General features: G+C 39.1%; 1 protein-coding gene across 1 annotated transcript; it reads right to left on the bottom strand.

Annotated features, from left to right (window-relative positions):
• Window positions 1-53: 53 nt before the first annotated feature.
• On the bottom strand, window positions 54-19,904 carry tlk1a (tousled-like kinase 1a). Its single transcript, XM_041806893.1, is given in 24 exon segments — window positions 54-1,212; window positions 1,308-1,415; window positions 1,498-1,609; window positions 3,155-3,290; window positions 3,413-3,582; window positions 3,666-3,755; window positions 3,946-4,037; window positions 4,138-4,219; window positions 4,402-4,499; window positions 4,892-4,958; window positions 5,153-5,341; window positions 8,997-9,133; window positions 9,217-9,327; window positions 9,510-9,602; window positions 9,706-9,792; window positions 9,901-9,996; window positions 10,164-10,207; window positions 10,309-10,381; window positions 10,493-10,531; window positions 13,073-13,144; window positions 13,249-13,370; window positions 19,595-19,637; window positions 19,639-19,671; window positions 19,673-19,904. Coding segments are annotated over 24 exon segments (2,307 nt in total). The 5' UTR covers window positions 19,715-19,904; the 3' UTR covers window positions 54-1,041.
• Window positions 19,905-21,812: the final 1,908 nt, after the last annotated feature.

Genomic DNA, 21,812 nt, shown 5'->3' with positions numbered 1-21,812 from the left:
CAAACAAAGCCACTAGGTGGCAACGTTAAATAAGAAAAATTAGACAAATGCTGGCAGATTGCATCCTGTAATTTTTGCTGTATTATCAGGTGGCGAGTATGGATGTGAACATCAGAATGAACAGGCTGGTATCTTCTTTTGCACCATTCAGTGGGAAAGAAAGCTGTTTCCTGGCATTTATTATTCACTCTTAGCAGAACTGCACAATGTGTACCCGAAGAGAAACATACAGCCCTTGAAAAAGTAAGAGCATCAAAGCAGCATAATGAAACGATCCAGGAAACTAGTTTTACATGGGGAAATTTTTAACTTTTTACACATTACTGCTGCAGCTCCAAAATTTGAAAATTCACCTGTACAACATATACAGTTTCCAATTTATGTTAATTAATATTCCTGCATAGGATTTTATACATTGTCATTTTTCTACATTTGGTTATTTTGTGCATTAAACGTAAGTATGTTGCCCCACCCTACATCACTAGTTGCCACTTGTATGCTACACATTACATTCTCATGGCTAAGTAACTCAATTTAAAGCCTAACACTTGTGAAAAACAAAACATTTATCCAAATCAAAAGTGAAATCTTTGTAGTTCTATATAACTGCCCTCTCCTCACAGTAAATTAACATCTAGCAGCTGAATCATTTGAACCCTGGCAGGACCGTGTTATTTTATCTAAGCGGCTGGCTGCCAAGTCTCCCTTCAGCCCTTTAAGGCCTTCTCCATCTGCAACATCAGAACAAAGTGTCCAGTCACATTTTCTTCAAGGTACGTTGTCAGTTTCAGTGCTCTTGTCGGACCCTCAGAAGATCCTTTCACCAATGTCCTTTTAAAAAAACATCCCTTCCCTCCACTGATCAAGTCCTGGTCAACAAGAGGGAGCCTGGTACAGGTCAGAGGAGGTCAACGGAGGTCTCCCCTCCTGTGTCCTGCTCCCCCTGTCTCTGGCTGCTCCTTCTCCCACGAGCCCTGGGCTCAGCAGGCGGAGGGAGACGCTTGGTCGGTTAGCCTTTGTTATCGTCACAGTACAAGGCTGTCAGTATGAGATGATACTGGAGGAGGCGAGTCCTGAGCCAGCAGCACTCATCTGCAGGTTTCCAGAGGAGCTGGACCGCCGCATGTGCGGGAGCAGGTAGGGGTCGCTCCCCATTTGGTGGACATCGACACGGTCCTCCTTCCTGTACGCCAGGCACCGCCTTATGAAAGCCTGGAGGAGGAAGGATTAGTTAAAAAAAGTAATGCTGGTCTTCCAACATTTTTTTGTTACAGCTCTACATAAAATCTACATCCAAGTTGACCTACCTTTGCTTCATTACTGGAAACTGGTTTGACCGGAAACTGGACATCGGTGGCTTTCAGGATGGTGTTCTCCTGCAGGATGTCCTGCTGAGACTGATTGTGGCCAAAAGGCTGGAAAGGGAGGAGACGTGCTTAGGAATTATTCAGAAAGTGCAGAAAAACACAAGGTTAGGACGAGAACTGCCCTCCTTACCTTCCTTCCATAAAGACACTGAAAAAAGATTACACCCACAGACCACACGTCCACCTTATTTGAGATCTTTGGAGGTTCTTTACCAACCACAAAACACTCAGGTGGCAAGTACCTGGATAGAAAACAAACATTTAAATTATTCTAAAGAGCAATGACATATTTTTTGCACATTTGAAACTTGTATTATTCTTTATGATGGGATTTTACATGAGCAGTATTCCTACAACTTGCATTTCAGTCTGACTTTCTCTGAAGTGCAGTATTGTTATTCTTTAAAAGCATTCACGATTTCCTTTTGAGTCTTAAGATAATTGTTTCAAAGTCGATCTTGAAGCAAAATGACTTTCAGGGAGAAGGGTGTCTGTTCTACTTCCACAGAGTGCCCAGTTGCCAGCTTCCAACGTTATGCAATTTTGTCAGCAGACGAGAACTCTCACATGAGAAATGCACACACCAGCCTTTGGCTCAAACAAAGCCTGACCACTACTTTTACACTATAGTGAAAGACTTGTGAACACATGAACTACTCAGTCGTTTGCATGTCATTAAAAACTGGATGGCAGATCATTTTCAGCAGCTTAACACTGACAAAACTGACGTCCTCGTATCTGCCCCACAATGGCTTAGTGCCATTTATACGGAGCAACTTGATACCTTATCAACTTGTATAAAACCTTTTCTGATTTTTTTGCATGGTCTGATATAGTGTTGTCGTGAACAACCAAGAAAAATTGTATAGTCTGAGCCGGTCTTTAGCTAAAGTTTACTGTATGATCTCATAAATACTTACTCTGCAGAAGGCTGTCACTTTTTGTGATAAGATGAATAGTATACAAAGAAAATATTATTTTCAGGAGATCGCTGTGTAATTGCCTTTGTGTGCTGATGATTCTTTACAGCAGCCGCACACAGATGTGCAGAAAATAAAGCACAAGAAAAATTATTTCTTCAATCTAAAATTAGAGCAACTAGTTATGAGACCATGTCTTCAGTTTGTGCCACATACTCATCGCTTAACACTGCATGCCGACCTGTATCCCTCTGTGACGTACTAAGACACCTCCAGCTGCTTTCACTAATCTACAGTGTTGAAGTCAATCATAGAGCCCACTGGCTACAACACTGGACTACCTCACTGATAGTCCATGTGTGCAAAATTGCAAAGGTCTGTGAATCTGTCTGTGTGCGTGTGCTGGAACAAAAGCTCATTCTCATCATTCCAGTCATTCAAAATAACGGACAACCTTCAAAATCCTCTGTCATCCTTCAAAAAAATCTGTTAATGATGGAGAATTTTTGGTTGACTTAACCTCTGGACACTTGACTCTTTCAAAAGCAACGTAGGAAGGTTGATGGTCCCCTCTCCCCCTCCTCTGAAGCTGACAGTTGAAGGTACGTGTTTAGAATTAATCTCATTCACAAAACCAGAGCACCACTGTTATAATAAAACGATATTGAATCATGGGAAATTCAGAACCGTCTGGTGAGACTTTTTGTTAATCCTCGTTACAGTGACATTCCTGTTTGAGTGAAGCCCTTTTAGATGCTTTGATTGATCTGCTGGATGACGTGTTGTCAGTGAAACACCTGCTGAATAATGACTGGCTCCATGTTTTTTTACTGTCTGTTAAGGATATTTCAATTGGAGATTTCTTACCAATAGGTCCCTGCACCTTGTGAGGTCAGGTCCATTCCATCCACGCCATAGTTGTCATCATCCATGATTTTGGACAAACCAAAGTCTGTGATTTTGATTTCCCCACACGCTGTGCCATCCACCAACAAGATATTACCTAAACATCAAAATAAAACAAGTTATAACAGGATAAAAAATGGAAATGATAGAGCCAGCTCTCTGCTGCAGTTTGTTAGTTTTTAGAAGTAAAACTGACCCTTGTCTGGAGGGCCTTTTTACCTGGTTTAAGGTCGTAATGGATGATAGGAGGTTTGATTTCATTCAGGTATTTTAGTGCATTCACAATCTGCATGACTATGGACCGGGCCTCCTTCTCAGACATTAGCTTATGCTGCTTCAAGTAGAAATCCAAATCGTTGCCTTCGCAGTACTCCATGACAGTGCAAAATCTATGAGAGGAAGGACAATTATTAGAATCATGTCACATGTCTACAAAGAGCTAAACATTTATATATAAGATCTGTATACTGACGTGTCTGTGTCCAGTGAGAAGTAGTCGTACAGCTTCACGATTCGGGGGTGGTCCAGCTCCTTGTGTATTCTGTACTCTCGACATGCATGCCTGTGGAGAGGAAGGTAATTATGCCTTGATTAGCAGCTGAAGCATGAAGGTGCAGGTGCTCAATTCTGCACTGACAGTTGTGTGAAGGTGGTTTATGGAGAGGAATAAAAAACTGAAAGCAAAGGACATCAGAGCAGCTTGTCTGGTGTCCTGCTGGCTGGATTACATATTTAAACATGAGCCAACATACTTGTGATAGTTCTCCTTCTTCTCTTCTCGCCAGTTTTTGTTAAGTTGGTGGATCTTCACGGCAGCATAACGTTGCTCAATCAGGTCAAAAGCCTGCATAAAGTACACAGAGTTGGATTAAATTAAAAAAAAAAAAACATAATAAAACATAAATTTGTATGGACATCCTTTGATATCAAGTCTAATGTCTTACCTTGTAAACTTCACTAAAGCCCCCTCGTCCTAGGAGGTGTAGGAGCAGATATCGTTCATTCAGTGTTGGGTGATCTTTGAATCTTTGGGGAGAAAAAAGTTGAAAATTAGACAAACTTAGTGGCATTACCTCTTCTTGGAAAAGAATCTTATTCGGTTTGTGGTGGCTTCATAAAACCACTGCAGTTAAGGAAACTGGCCTTTTGTGTGTACTCATGTTCCAAAGTCAATGCAGCAAGTGTGGAAGAAATTGATTCAGACTCACTGAGAGCTGTCCTCGTTATTTATTCTCTTCAGCTCCCGTATGTGAAGGTTGCGCACTCTCTCCAGACGCTCCAGTTCCGCCTGGATCTCAGCTTCTTCCTATAAATGATTCAAGCACACAAACACACACAAGGAGCTTCAGCGCTTTGGCTGCAAGGAAAAGAGCTCATCAGAACCCACTCGCACACAGCTGACTAGTACTGTATTAAATATTTACGGGTGACTCGGTACCAAGTCCATCAGGCGCTGCTTCTGATGCTTATTCATCAAGAAAACAATGAGTACATCAAAAAAATACATACACCAACCATCCTTACACAGAAGCAACAATAACAGATCCTCAGAATGAAGAGAAAGACCTTCTAGTTTATCTACCACCTTCAATTACATTTACTTCTGAACTGTGGAATTGCCCTTTAACCTTTCGTAAATTGGGGCCTGGACAAAAAAAGTTCAGTATACTATTGGTGCAGGCAGAGTGTCGTGCAAACCTTCTTGAGATGTCCAAGTCGCAGTTTGAAGATCTCTTCCTGTTCATGGTACTCTGCTAGTGTCAGCCTTTAACAGGATGAGAGGAACAACAAGCACTGACTTAGGAGCACATCTTTAACAGTCACATTCACTTTTACAAACTCACTTTACAACAGGTAACGAAGAGAAAAAATCCGAAACGGACTCGATTTTTACACCCTGCCTTTGCCTAAAGAATAACTGTAGTGATATCGGTGATTTATCAAAGAGCGTGAACTTACAGCTGAGGTAGGCTTGGTTTTAGAAAGGGATCACTTTCAGCTCCGTTCACTGCCTTGGTTTTGCGTTGCTTTGGCTCTGAGTTTGTGGTTGGTGCTTGGGAGTTGCCCGAGGACGGAGGTTTTCGCTTGGCTAGAAGTTTTCTCTGCCTCTCAATGTCCTCTCTCTGTTGGTTTATCCACTCTTGCTGTCTGTGGATGGAAATCAGTGTTTTTGATTAGATCAGTGCTTCTCAACCTTTTCAGCCTGCGACCCCCAAAATAAAGGCGCCAGAGACCAGGGACCCCCACTGTACCTGGAGGTGGTTGAACACAGCCATGCAAATTCTAGAATAGTGCAGACAAGGCTGTCCATAAGGGGGGATAAAAGGGGGTTGTCTCTGGGACCCGGCCAAACTGGGGGCCAATCGAGGTTGGCAAAACCATGGTCTATTGTGAAGCTCAAGTTAAGGTGTAAAAACCGTATATTATATTTGACCTGAACAATAACCACTCTGATCAAAGAAACAAATCTCTTTATTCATTGGTGTAGTAAATAGCCTTCTTTAAATGTTTTTACAGAATTATAATGGGTGAAAAATTGTTAAAATTTGTTAATAATAGCAAAATAATATTTGAGGTGGTGAAATTACATTTTTAAAGAGTATATTTAGGTTAGAGTGGCAAAAAAATGGCAAAACAAGTGGTAAGAAGGAATTAAAAAGTGGCTGAAAAGGCTTTTAAGTGCAAAAAATTGGTGGAAATTAGGTGGAATGGGATGAAAATTAGATATGAAGTGGCAAAAAAAGGGGTTAACTATGGTTAAGATGGGCAAAAAGGCTTGTTATAAGTGGTTGATAGAGGCAATAATCAGTCAACAGATTAAACAATAGGCAGAAAGTGGCAAAAACTGGTTTAGAAGTGGCAAAAACAGGCAGAAAAAAAGTGGTGGAAAGGCTCTGAAATGGACAAAAACGGGTTTTAAGTGGCAAGAATGTTCTAAAATTGGTGTTAAAAAGTGATGAAAAAGGGTTGACATAAAATTGGTGTAAAGTGTAATTTAAAAAAATATTCTTAGTTCTTTTAATGCATCTGGTGACCCCCCCCGTGTCTCACGACCCCCAAGGGGGTCCTATCATCCAAGCTGCTAATGCCAACACTGCATTGCTCTGTTTTCTATCAATCACAGTTGTTATCGCTAATTCTTCACATATTGCTACATCATTATTGACATTCTAGCCTTATCCTACAAAATGAGAGATAAATTGATGGCCATGACAGCCATAACTTTGTCTTCCATGTGTTGTTTGTTACCCCTTTCCAGCCCAAGATGGCTGCCAACAAGAGTCTGGTCCTGTCGGTTAAAGGGAGGTTTTACCACACCACTGTAACGAAGTTAAATACTGCTGTGCTGTAATAATAGATCATTGAGTACAGGCTAGACCTGCCCTCTTTCTAAGTGTCTTGAGATAACTTTGGTTAGGAACTGGCGCTATACAAATAAAGTTTGTCTGATCGACTGATAAGCATTACAGGGATGCACTGGTACTGGTACCAGTATCAGGTATCAGTGCCGATGCAAAGTCTTGCACTGTGAGCACTGATAAAACACTGCAGGTACAGTCCTTAACATCATTTAACATTATGAGGTTTGCTGCACATTGTTTGAGCAGGTAGACAAAGCAGAGCCATGTCAACGGTCTGGAGATATTTCAACATCAATGAGGATGCCAAAAGTAGAGCAAACTGCAAATGATGCATTGCTAAACTGACAGGAGGAGGGCTGAGAAACATCTGATGAAAATAACTTTCAAAATAATTTGAAGAAATGCAGAAGTTTTATAAACCCTTAGAGCTCAAAACTATTTTTGTTCACCATTGTGTTTCGTCTGGATTTATTGTCCTAAAAAGTTTGTAAAACATCAAGCCTGTGGTGCATAGTCAAGCTCTAAGGAGCCAGGACAACCTGAGCTTTAAGAATATATGTGCTGTAGCAATGTCACTCAAATTTTTAAAAAAATTTATGGGACTACAGAGACAAAAAAACTCATCTCTACGTTTTTTGGCACAAACTTGTTCTTCCATCTCTTTGGGATTTAAGAATTAAAAATAATAATTCTGTGACAAAAAGTCTCCAAAATATTATATTATATAAAAAAATAAAAGCTGTTGTGCTTTTGGGAATTTGAGTCATTTAGAGCGCGGAGACTCTGAGGGACAAATTACAGCCTCCCTGTGTTTATTTCTCTCTTATGAGTCATTCAAATGCTCTCCTTCAGTTTGTAAGTCTGCACACGTGTTGTTCAGCAAAGTAAGACATGACGATGGAACAGCTTCCCATTGGTTGTCACAGCCCAGTCACAATGCATTCTGGGATACAAACAGACAATATGGAGGTGGGCTAACCAGCAAACTGCAGGAACAGTTGAAAAACAGATTATAAACTGATAAAAGACATTATATATGAATATATAAAATATGGGAGTTACTGGTATGGAACAAATGCATCGAGAATACCAACAGAAAGGCAAAACAGAGAGCTTTCAGAGGAAAAACTATTTAGTGCCTACGACTTATGGTTCAAAAGTTACCAAGCAATTTCCAAGGGGTAAGCCTGTGGCATGGATCTGTGCCGCATGAACTCTATGGGTTAAGTTGAGGGTTGTTCCAATTCTGATACCAGTATTGGAAATACGTCTGAGACTGCATAAAATGCAGGTATTGGTATCGGCGAGTACACGAGTTTATGCACCGATCCGAAGCTGGTCGGTTTAGCTTCATATTTTGCTTCGTTTAACCATGTTAACTGTTAGCACTACAAACCACAAATCATTTATTCTTCGCTGCCAGCACACATGTCATTCAGGCAACCGCTTTAGAACAGCCATTTCAGAAAAACCAAAGGACTTACTGCACCAGCAGAGAATGGCGGCTGTGTGACTGTTTTTTTCTCTGAATGTGATCGTTAAAATGCCTACCAGATCAGCGTTGTCATACACGACAAGAAGTGACAGAGTTTATCAAAAGTTGAATAACTTTTGAACCATAAATCGTTGCCTCTTACTTGTTTTTCTGCTTAAAGCTAGCTGTTGTGCTTTCCCATTGACGCTATTGATGCCGTTGAATCTTTGCCGCAGCATTTTCAACGAGCCTGGAACTCGTGTGACTTTTGGGGATGTTAATTATTAGATCCACACCAGTAAATATGACACTGAACGTCTTTTTTATCCATTTTACCATATTATTACTGATTGTTTATTACTGCAAGCTTGAATGCTAACGCGAATGCTAATCACCATATTGTGTACTCTTTGTGAGGGTCTGTCAGCCAGTTGCAGGCTGTTCTGTAATCACGACAGGCTGCCCAGATAGAGCATAATATAGAGAGAGAGAGCGAGAGCCTGTGATGCAGCCCCCTGTATTATTGTTACTTTAATATTTAAGAGTAAAACTCAATAATCAGCAGAAGAACAACTTTAGGGTCACAGAGATTCTGTACATTATGATTCTATTTGTTGAGTCAAATACAGGTCTAAAATAATTTGCTAGTCTGCACAGTTCAGAAAGTTCACACTGGTATTGGATCAGTACTCGGTCTGGCCGATACCCAACAACTTGTTATTGGGAAGGAGAAAATGGCATCTGAACATCCTTAGTTAAGTTTTCATATTTGTATTCAGTATCAGTGAGCATCCAAATGCAAGTACTTTAATTTGGTCTGACTGCATCCCTAAAAAGCATGTTGACTTTCTGCTTGTGTAAATTAAAAAAAAAACATTACACTTGAACTTCAATGTGCATAAAAAGTAAAAGTTCAACATAAAGCATGTTAGTATATGACAAAAAAATCACGCTTAAAGCCTCTTACTTGACAAGGTTTTGGAAGGCATAACCATCAGTCCACTGCTCTGTGAATGAGGCTCCATGTCTCACTGTAGTGAAATGTCCTAAACGAAGTCTGTCCTGCATGCTTTTCTCCCGACAGGCCTGCTTCTCCTGGGTGCTCTGAAGATCATTACAAACAATGTTAATACAGGTTTAAAGAGAATTAAAAGTTGGCTGCTCAAAAAGGGTTAAAAAACAATTACCTTTTCTATGAGCAACTTCTTGCTCATGGTGATACATTTATTCAAGCGTTCCTTGTACTTTTCAAGTAATTTTTGTTGTTCATCTATCTGTCTCCTGAGATCACAGTTTGCCTGTGAAGCAGAAAAACATCTTAATCAGCAGCAGCAAAAAGTTTACCTTTCTCCCAGACCACCACTTAATCGAAATCTTAGAAACGATGTTCATAATTATATTACTCTTTAAAACATCTCATTTGTTCTGCGGGGCAGTAAAAACTCAGTGAAGTCTTCCTGTAAACAGATGCTCTACTTACCCTTAGCAAATCATCTATTCTGCCCTCCTTCTTCTCAAGGTCTAGATTCTTAGTGCTTTCAAGGGCAGCCAATTTCAACACAGTAAGGTCAGTCTAGAGAGGAAAAACACACCAAACGTAAAAGAAACCACATCTAAATCTCAAACACATTTAAAATCACAGAGATATTGGGTCTGAACTACTGAGAATTCCCCACCTGAACAAATTTGACTGCTTGTTGCTTTGGATGCGTCATGTGGTCCCCAAAAGACAGACTAGTAGGAGATGAGCTATTTTGTCTAACCTGGGACAGGAGAGAGAGAGAGAGAGAGAGAAAGAGATTGGTAAAAGACAAATGGAGCAGCAAAAAATGTGTTTCTTTTTTTTTGGTGAAAGCTTTGCTGCTACTTACAGCTGTGCCCTGAGCGGAGTGGGAATGTGAGTTCTGGGGCGAACGAATCACCGGTGGGAGACCTCTCACAGGACTGGACCCATTTCCTCCCTGGAACTGAAGGTAAGAAAGGAAAAGTGACATCATTTAATAACGTGTGATAACAGCAGAGCCATCAGGGGCTGTCTCACTGATATTTAGGGGACAGGAAACTGATTATGCCATGGAAATGGGAGTATTGATGCAAAAAAACTTCCTCTTTAGCACACCAATCTTAAACTTACATCAAAATAATCACTTATTTTGGGTCCTCGTACAATTGATTTCCCTGTGAAAGAAAAAAGGAAAAACAGTGACGTGATGTTTTAAATATAAAGGAAATACTGACAGACAGAACTCGAATAGAACAAGATTAACACCGACACTGACCTTGGCTGCTCTCTGACTGGATCTCAGGTTTCCTTTTTCTGCCTCTGGTTTCAGACTGTTTTTTCTCAGGAGTCTGATGGAGAAAGTTTTATTTCACAGTATTACCACCTAAGCTTCACAGTACAAGTCTGTTCAGCACCATATTTATATGAATGTTCTTTTATCCATAATCTAATTTACTTACAGAATAAGCAGGTGAGCTGCCTCGTTTCACATCTGAGCCCTACGAGGTGAATAAGACAAAACAACCATTACAAAAAAAGTTTCTTGTCCTGTTTCACAACATTTTATACACTTTGACAAAAAGACATGTTGCTTTACAGTTTTTACATTCTATATTTGTCAACTGAGGAGGCCTTGCATCATCTATAATTGAAACTAGTCTTGTATCTAATTTAAGTGCAGTTCTATCTGCTTGGATGGTGTTAAAAGCACAATGACCTCCTTAAAAAGGGGAATTCTGAGAGGATTAGGAAGACAGTTTAAATGATTAACTGATACACCTAAAAACCAACAAAAACACAAGAAAAAGACTGCAAGTTTAACTAAAGCTACAATTTAGCTCTGATCTTAGTTGTCGCTGTACATAATGAGGAGCAATGCTGTATTTTTATAACCTGACATGCCAGATAGGCATGGCAATGGCATGGGATTTATTTCACATCCAAACTAGGCAACGCCCTGCAGTGTTTGGGAAAGGCAGAACCTTTCAAACCAAAACAAACATACAAAAAACTTCAGAGGGTGATTGAACCAAGGTTCTGCCATATTCATTGTAGGCCTATCAGAGCAACAAAACATAACCTACTGCAGGGCAATTAATTGAGTTTCAATTCTGATGTTAGCTTCCCATGATCATAAAAAACATTATCAAGGCCACATGATGACTGTGCCTGCAGCGATGTGTCTGAACATACTAAATGCACATATATTTGCTGAACAGTGAATTAATCATTTCAGTTTTTTTTAAATAAAGCAGATTCACTGCAAGCATCCTGATTGTCGATACGTTGTTGGTTAGATTGGGGAGGTGGGAGAAAAAAAATCAATACAGCATAGACTTGTGATATTTTGTCTGGTGATATATCGTCTGGTCCACCAAGTATCGATTTTTCAAACTAATTGCCAATATGACATGAAGTCTATGATAATGTAAAAATAAAATCAATTGTTTGTCCAGTGATGTCAGCAGAGATGGCGGTCATAGAGCAGGAAGAAGTTAGTACAACAAACATGGCAGCACCAGGAGAAAGGACATTAGGAAGTACAGCCCGACCGATATGGGATTTTTGGGGCTGATGCCGATACTGGGGGCTAAAAGAGCCTATATCCGATATATTGGCCGATATCCAATATATTGGCCGATAACCGATATTTTGGCCGATATATGAAATAAGAACTTTGATATACACAGGATATATACTGTACATGAACACAAATGTGGGCATGTGAATAACCAGTTGCATTTATCTTTGTTTATTTCACAAAGATGTAACTTAGATGACATTAAAATGCTTTATAATAGTCTTATACTGTGGCTGTAGACCATATTAGACAGGAAAATGATAAATGGAGAGCAATATTTACATCGTTGTGGCAAATATGCACATAGAATATGTTTACAATGTGTTTCTTGATAACCCTGAGGAAGGCCACAAGCTTAAATGTGCCTGTTTTATAAAGTTGTTCTCTAAAGATCTACTATTAGTGAAACTTTTTGTCTCCCCTCTGGTAGAATATGTCACAGGAAAGATAAACACCCTATGAATGCTTTTCTGGTTTGTGCTTTTCAAAGTAAAAGCCCTGTTTAGCATTTCTAAAAGCATTCTGTACACTGCTTTTATTTTGAATAGTTCCTGACACACTTCCTCTGTACAATGAATCAAGTCGCTTTTAGGGGGGTTTATTGAGGTAAAACTTATGAAGAAGGTCAGGGCTTTGAGAGCAGGGAGATGTGGCTGACATGCAGAAAACTCGCGCCCTGTGTGAAAGCCGCACCGGCAGAAACCGGAGCTGACACGCGTGGCACACACAAGCAGCAAAACAAGATCCCAGTCTGAAACGGGCATTAATAATATCGAATCGTAACCTAAGTATCATGATAATATTGTATTGTGTATTGCCACTAGTGATTAGGGGGTTTTCACACCTGAAAGTGGACCAAGGTTAGCATTTTTCTTATCTTGATTACATTTAGTTTGGTTGAATTTGGTTTCACTCTGTAAGTCAATTATTGTGAATGAACTAAAAGACTCTACATGACAAACCTATGTGATATCATTCACACCGCTGTTTAAAGACAGGGCATTACATCACTCTGTGTGGATGTGGAGTTTGTGCCATGCTCTCCTCCAATACCAATGTGAATTGACAGAGGGGACATTAAATGTGCCGTCATCATGGTATCAGTATAAATGTCTCAAGACGTGATGACAGCAGAGCACCATTAAGACACTGTCACGGAAATTCACTGTGAAAGCGCCTAATGATATCCTGCTCAGTGCTGCAAAATATGTTGCTGCAGCCTTTAACTGCATTCACAAAAACAATAGCAGTAGAGCAGGAAGAACAATATAAGTGACCATGGAAGTCCATTTCAGGGCTTATCCAACAATCGGACACAGTAGGGGGTTTGGTCTCCTTTCTTACTGCAAACAATTGGTCATTTTTGTCTGATATGAACGGCTTAGCTCTAAATTAATATGCAAGAATGTGAAAAATAATTGATTTGAAAGATTCTGTGTTAATTTCTAAGTTAGTGTACCTCTGATTCCTTGTCACTTGAGGATCCAAGGCTTCCAAAACTATGATTTGAACATTCATTGTTGGTCAAACCCTGAAAAACAAAAACAAGTTAGGACATCATCAAACACAGTCACTCAAACCTGTATTTTGATGAATTATTACTCCAAATGCTGAAATTTCTAAGCTCTCACTCACTTTGGTTCCCCCGCTTGTGCTGCCAGTGCTGCCCCCTGTGCTGCCGCTGACCCCACCCATAAAGCGAGCCTCCAGCAGCTCCTGTCGCCGGGGGTCCAGGCTGTGCAGCTCCTCCATGGTGCCTGGGAAGGTTAACAACAATTCACAGTGTAACTCACTTATTCAAGGATCAGCTTGATTGAATTTTTCAATGCCCACTCAAGATCAGATGGCACAGTGGCGATGAGCTGAGAGGAGAGTTATGATAAACGTTGCACGTCCTGACAGGTGATGTTAAAGTCTAGACTAGAATATAGGCCGAGACCAAATTTATGCCCATTCCCCAGAGGCAGGGTAGGTTTCACTCTACATTTGTGCAGCACTGAGGAGATGAGTAAGCTTTTTAATGTGTTACTCTTTTTATCACCACTATATCTCACTGTAAAAGTAGTAACTTGTTCAGAAAAATAACATAAATAAAATAATTTATTGTTTTATTTAAAAAAGAAAACAGCATTTCTGTGCAACCAAGGCTATTATCCCTGTAGTCCAGGAGCAATGTGTCGACTGCTAGGTAGTGATGAATAATGCGCTGCTGTGGCACTGTTATGTGAGCTCCCTGGGCTTCAGTGCTGCAGCACACTCAGAGGGGTCTGCCATTGAAACCTGTGCTCCAAAAAGACAACCATTTTGAAACGACAAAAGGAAACCACTGAGGTGAAAATAAATAAGGCAATGAAACCTTTTTCAAATCTAAAAATAAAATAATGACTGTAAATAAAATCAAGTTGTTGATCAAGATTTTAATCTATGCATTTGCATGAAACAGACAAATATACTAATTTTCCCCCAACCATTTCAAGCCACACACATATGTGCAAAGACAGCAGCAGAGTGTGGTGTTTATCTTCACCTCAAAAGATGGACTGCGACACCAGCAGGTGAGAGAAATCCAGAATACACTTAACATACAAGGGCAAGCATCACCACATCATACAGAATATCAAATCCAATCCAAACAAACACACAAACCTTCAAAACAATCTTCCATCTTACTGGAAGAGGACTGACTCTACTGCTTTTTAGGGCTGGACAATTAATCGAAAATTAGATTAAAACACAATATGGCCTGCTGCAATTTTCAAATAGCTAAAGGTGCAATATTCCTTTGACCTGAAATTTGTGTCATAATACCAGTTTTTAACTTTTTTGCAGCAGAGATGTTATACATGACATATGCAATCATTCAGGTGCCATTTATTTTAGAATAGTCTCGAAAATATTTACCTTCATTTTTGTACTTTTTTCTGATCAAATATAAGAATGGCAAAAACCCTTCAATGCAACAGTACATGTCCAATTTGCGATACGAGTCAAAATCATCAGAATTAGACACTTTGAAAGAATTGTTCAGCCCTTGTTTAGGAATAAAAGAAAGTTAAGGAATAATCACATATCCAATCGCAACTGCAATATTGGGGGATACCAAAATCGTTCAGCCCTACTACTTTTTCAACAATGGTCACAAATACTTACACATCGTTTGTCCCCATAGCAAATATTCTGCCTACTATTAAAGAGGGGGTATTGTGCCTTTTTTCAAGGCTTTACACCATCTCTCTGATACCCACATAGTAGCTTAACATGGTTTACAGCTCAAAAAAACTCCTCATGTTTCTAACACTGGCGTCCTGAAAAACCCTTATTTTAACTTCCGTCTGAAATGCTTCGTTTTCGCTGCTGTCTCTTTAACACCCCCCTCCACGGACCTGCTTTCCTCCGACTAGCCGATTTTCCGGAGGCTGGCCGTGAGCAGGACTCAAAGTTTTGTGCCCGCTGCCGGAGTCTGACCCTGATAGTTTGGAGAGAGAGGGGGAAGAAAACCAGCAGCAGAGAAGGATAGAGCAGGGCGTATCTGTTTGGTAAGTGTTTAATTACTGTGTTACTAAATGGCTAAATGGCCAAAAGGCCTTGTGGGGGCAGTCTGTTCCGCTTTGCCGGCAGCACAGACGAACCACGAACCAGTCAGGAGATCCTACTGCGATGACCTCATCAGTTCACTTCATCGAAATCTCGTCTCGGGAAGTTCTTGGAGAGATCTCGGAGAGATTCCCAATGAACCATTTTCATCAGTTTATACTCTAATTCCAAGATTACTGCCACATACGTTTATCTTGCAGTTTGAAAATTTGCATACGTGAAGTATGGACACCCAACATTGTGACTTTATATTTGTTTTAAACATTGGAAAGTATAACATCCCCTCTTTAAGGTATTAATATAATGCCAAACAGGCACACTGGGCCACTTCAAAGAGGAACATGATACCAAGAGAGAAATGCTTTACAACAGGTATGAAACAGCCAAGGGCAGCAGGATGGGGAGAGTGGAGTCACCCCTGACAGCCCACCCCAAAATCAAGACACCACTTCTGTCCTGATCACTGCAGTTTTTACATTATTTTACACACAACATAAATCTAGCGATGAGCTATTAATCACTAGAGGACTAGTTCATGTGACAACCAGAAAGTATTCAGATACTCCAGACAACAGAGTAGTTGATAAAGCTGAGAGCTGCACAGAGTCGGATCAGCCTTAATGATCAAGTGACCAGCTTATTCGCAGCACAAATGCCAATAGTGAGGCAAAGGTAGACACTCTGTTAGAAGTTCACATCAGATTCACACATTCATTGCAACTGCTTGACATTTGGAAAATATTTTTACATCTGGGGATGATATTTAGAAAAAGCAGAAAAAAACACTTGTTTTAATTACAGGTACTTGTCTGCTATCAGCAACTCAACAACAAGCACAGATCTCACACAGCACAAACACAAGTGAAACCACAACCAGATATTCAAGCCCATAGCCGGGGGGGTTTGGAGGAGTCAGGGGGAACCCCATTGCCAAAGGTCCAAAATTTAAGTCAGTGTAATTTTTCATATAAATAAATGTTGAACAGCAAATGATTCTAAAATAATCTAATAAATAAAGGATGTCAATATTCAAATATACATGAGCTGCACTTGTGTCTTTAATGACAAGCAGCAGTGACATTTGAACCTCGATGTCTCAGCAAATGTATTTAACAAAAAAAATGTGATACTTTTCTCTAGAGTGCTTGTTTAATTTGTGCAGGGAGATGAGCTTTGTTGAAGGAAAGCTTACTTTGATAGGGGAAAACAAAGCATGAGTTTTGTCTCCGCCCAGACATGCCAATGTTATTTGTTAATTCCATCATACTAAGCACCAATAATTTGGTTTTTTGCCTACCCCCTCCTGCCATAGCTATGGTAAAACTACCCCTTCTCACAAGATTGTTGCACTTTCATATGCTTTCCTCAAAATTTATTCAAAGTGAGAGAATTAACAGCAAAAAGATCATTTTTTTTAAGGAAAAGGGACCCCCCTCCCCCTCTTAGCTTGGCTATGGTCCTGATATTTACTCAACAAGATGATTGATTTAGCAGCAGAGAAAAGGACCAAGACCATGCTATTGGTTTTGACAAACTTTAGGATTAGGTTAGGAATCTTGTGACTTACTGTCTGACTAATTAACCTGCGGCTCACTTGATTGGACTCACTGATAACCTTAACAATGCCGATGGAAAAGAGATTTGCTAGCAAATTACAATTAGCGTAGTACTCAAAAACTGTTTTTATTTTTTATCTATAGATGATTGCCTGTATTACATAAATAAAAATGAAGTGCAACAGTTATTTTTCAAGAGATATAAATGAAACCTGTTTGACTTTGATACCTCTGAAATGAAATAAGGATGATTATAGTTATGATAATGTACATCAAAGTGGACTGGAGACATTTTCTTTGATCCAGTGTTAATTTGGGCAGATATTTTTAATTTCTCAGTCTTAGTCTTCAGATGAAATACCTTTTAGTTTCAGTCACATTTAAGTCATTTCTACCCTTTATAGTTTTAGTCTATAAAAAGTCCTCACATTTTAGTCTTTCCTTTTAGTCCAAGCATTTTTTCTCTTGCCTAAATCTGGTACCAAATCATGGTAGTGTGTTCTCTGCACCCTGTAAAACCTGGGGTCCCTGCTTTCTACTGCTAAGGGGCAAAAGAGATACAGATGCACTTCTTTTGACAGAATTACCCACAGTAGAGAAATATCATGGATTTTTAATGTCCAACGAAAACTACATTACATTTTAGTCTAGTTTAAGTCATCTTGACAAAACTAAACTTACTTTTTGTCAGTTGTAGTCCTCACAGATCTATTTCTGTTAGTCTTAGTCTAGTTTTTGTAATGGAAAAAAAGGCTGTCAACAAACATTTTTAGTCATAGTTTTAGTTGACAAAATGAACACTGCTTCAATCAGATTTACATGATCAACAGCCAACTTGAATAGTTTATCCAACCCTTAACCTTAAAAAAAATCAGTTTTAGGAGGTTAACAATATAAACTAATCTTTACAAATAGACTCAAATTCAAATTCAAATTCTTGCTTTAGATCATATATTATGAGTACTTGTGTGGGTTAAATGAATATTGACAGTACATATCTTGGCAACAATCAAGCAGTTGGCTCATTTCCTCTTCCTTAAGCAATACAAACACAATGAAGTAGGCTTGTCACATTTCCCTATCATGTGTCTTTGACTTTGAATCAAAACTGCAGTCTTTTTGCAGCCATCATTCTCATGTGAGTCCAGGTATCTATATGATTGTTGCCCCAAAATTAAAGCAAAACCTTTCACTATGTCATTAACTAGTGAAACGGTTAGTCTACTAACAATATTTCTACTTTTAATCACTGCCAACAATGACTAGTTTCCTTGCGTCCTTTACACACTATTCAAATAAATGAAACCATTTCCCCTTTCACAAGCTACAGCTTGATACTGCTACTGATAGGTATAATTTAAGTTGTGAATGAATGCCTTGAAATTTTAAACCTCATCCTGAAATATTCGTTTGAAGCAGTAACAGCATGCAGTTAACTGATATTAAAAATCTAAACGTCTATGTAATCTTTATGACAAACATTGGCTTTAAAGCACTCTTTAATGCTGTTAAAGGGGACAATCATGGTCTCACTCTTAATCTTTCCTGTTAGTCCATACCAGTCTCAAACATTACCTTCAGAATCCGCTAAGTTTATCAAGGATGTCCCTGTGTTTCGAACACCAAGGCCACAGTGCATAACTATTATCTATATTCAAGCCCCTGCAAGAACAAGTGGTTGAACCCTTACAACCCTTGCTGTGGATGTCATTTTAACTCTGTGCTGCTCAGCAGTGACCACCTGTTTATGGCAGACACATGGTAAAAGAATCTCTTGCACACAATAGGCAAGCACGATTGCTACTTTTTCATTTATTAGGAAAAGAATCCAAATAATCTCCCTATTCTAATAAAATCACAAGTGTTATAATGATATGAACAGCCATCACTGATAAATGTCAATCACTGCATACAATCCAAAGAAAAAGAGAAGCTCAGTGACCAAAATTGTGTAAAAGTCCTCCATCATTTATGTATTTGTTAAATGTACTGACTATGCAGGTAAGTGCGTTTACAAATTGTAATAGCAATAAGCAACAACACACAGGTAAGCACATTAAAGTGTTTCTTCAGCAGGCTGCATGTATACGGATGTTCATTTTAGTGGGGCTGCTTTACCACTTTACTCCAAGTTAGTAACACTAAAAGGTCAAACAAGGCTACCTACCATCCGTAGCAGTAGCATCAATAGCAAAGAGCCACCTTAAAGACTATAACTTCACTTAAAGATGCGTAAATACTCTTATGTTTAATGCCTTTGCGAACCATTAAAATAAAGATTATCGTCGGCTATGATTATATAGTGGACTGTATTCAGAGAAACACACTGAACTCACAAAGGTTTGCTAGTAATACGATGTAACCCTAACTTATGCATTTCCTGCTAACAATACAATGATATACCGTTAACCACCACCAAAAAAGCTCGATACCATCCTGACATTTCCTGATGTAATAATATTTCTACATCTATCAGGAGTTTCACAACTGTTTGCTTATAATAGCAGCGTGCTGAAAGACAGATGCACCGACTACAGTGGAAACCTTTCAGCTCTGATAAGGCTTTTTATCGCCATTATGTACGTATTTATCTTTAGGTTACTGCACTGGCCTGAGCACAGAAAGACGGTCCTATGTCCTCGGCGCTACTAGCTAGCCAAACAGGCTCAATTGACTTTGGATCTGACGGGTTACTGTAACGTTAGCTAGCAAGCAGGTTTCGCCACCAAGATTTGCTCGGTCATTTTTTAACAATTTTCTTTCGCTGTGCACAAAACCACCAAAACGAGCATGTAGAAAAGATATTTGCGGTTTAGAGCGTTTCACGATACCTTCCCGGGCCTTCACCACTGCCGTGGTATGTTGCTGAAAACACAGTCCGTGTTGGGGACGTGGAGAGCTGGGACCAAAGATGGCGTCCCCTCCAAACTTCCACTACTTTGGACACTCATCAAGCTACTTTTCGTGTTTTGGCACTGCCGCGCACACGGTTAATCTTCACACAGACTGTGAAATGAACCTCCTGATACACCACAGTTGCTTTGGCACAGGTACAGTGACAGAAACTGAGGGAAAATGTCTAATTAGATCTGTTTTAGGGCACAAACCTCTTCACACCTCAGCAGTACGTCCTGACTCCAGGGCCACCTCTCCGTCTTCAAGTGGTTGCCTATGAAACGTCATGCATCGTGTGCAAAATTCTTATCGCGAGGGTGATACATGTTTTCTTCAATGACACATGAGAATAACATAATAAATAAAAAAATACATGACCTCAACAACATAATAAGAAACAAAAATTTCACAGTGCATACCAGTTGACCATGATAAAGATAATTAAACCTATAAAGTAATATTAAAGTCATTCGACTCTTTGCTTTAAAGACATAAACTCATCATTGATCGAAAGTTTGGCGACAAAACGTTTGACAAAAACAAAGTCATGATATATATTAACTTATAAAAATCAAACTTTAATGTGCAATTTTGATTTAATGTATCAAACCATTGATATGCCATATGGTTAGTCGTTTACAAGTGTCGTATGTGAATGAATGACGTAAATTTGACCCATTTCATAATGTTGTGCGTCATTATTAACTTATGAGATGTGTAACCTTTAGACTTTGACTTATCAAAACAATCATAAAAAAATCAAAACTATTTCGTTTATTATTTTTAATGCTTCTTAAAAACTCCTCTGTTCAGTGTAAACAACCTATCTCATCCCTGGTGATTCTGAATTTCTATTTTTTTTTTTCTATCAGGGACTGAATTGAGGGGAATGGGGGTGTTGTGTAATTTTCCTTCAAGGGTTGAGGAAATGAAATGTATTAATTGAAACATCATTTATAAACTGGAATATGCATTTCAAGAAACTTGACACTGTTAAAAAAAACTTGTTTACTGCTGAGTGACCAAATTATGATTTTTTAGTGCACTTTTGATAACTTAATGGGAACAACACATTATTCTGAATTTCTTAAATTATGTAAGACATATACCAAATGAACATACAGATTCAAGTTGTGCCAACATTTTCGAGGCTCCACCTAAATAGTTAGAGCAGCTATTTTTAGTTCGGCCAACTCAGCATGTTTCCCTATGAGCAAGGGCCCCTTAACTCAAAAAAGCTGTGAAACTTGTTACTATATTATGTGGGACTCGATGTTTGTTGTCACAGTGCAGGGTTTACAAATGGACAGCTGCATCACAAACATAATAATTGGATATAAAAATATGTCCATTATTGTAAACTACTGAAAGGTATAAAGCACCAACACTCGCTCAAAAAAGTACACAAATTATGATAATCAAACACTCCCAGGTAAAAAAAAAAAAAAACCTTCACATTTACCTTCAAGATAAGATATTCTTTTATTTAGGGGAAAGTCCAAAATCTTTCAAATCTACCAATAGATCTACACATGGCTTGCCCATAAATGGGCCCCTTTAAGTCCCTGTTAACGGCCCTCCTGAGATGCCATCATACATGGGCTTGTTGGATCTGTAGCTTTAGCGCTAGCCCCACAGTTAACATTTGGCTCTTGGGCCTGACTCCAGCTTTAGAGCAGTGTTAATTTCTTCAACTAAAACTATGACTAAAAATGTTTGACAACAGCCTTTTTATCCATGAAGACAACTAGACTAAGACTAGCCAAAAAGAGATCTGTGATGATTGAAACTGACAAAAAGTAAGTTTAGACTGAAATGTAAGTCAGTTTTTGTCGGATATTAAAAATCCATGATTTTCTCCACTGTGGGTAAATCTGTCAAAAAAAAACATTGCATCTGTATCTCTTCTGCCTTTCAGCAGTAGAAAACAGGGACCTGAGATTTGACAGGGTGTATAGAACACACTACTATGACTTGGTTCCAGATTCAGGCAAGAGAATAAATGCATGGAAAAAAAGACTAAAATGTGAGGACTTTTTATGGACTAAAATGTTTTGAGTTTTTGTTGACTAAAACTAAAAAGTGCAGAAATGACTAAAATGTGACTGAAACTAAAAGACATGTAATCAAAAGACTAAGACAAAAACTAAAAAA

Source organism: Cheilinus undulatus, linkage group 15, assembly GCF_018320785.1.
Source record: "Cheilinus undulatus linkage group 15, ASM1832078v1, whole genome shotgun sequence".
NCBI lineage: Eukaryota > Metazoa > Chordata > Actinopteri > Labriformes > Labridae > Cheilinus > Cheilinus undulatus.
The sequence above is the reverse complement of the archived record's forward strand: the minus strand, read 5'-3'. Positions and strand labels throughout refer to the sequence as shown.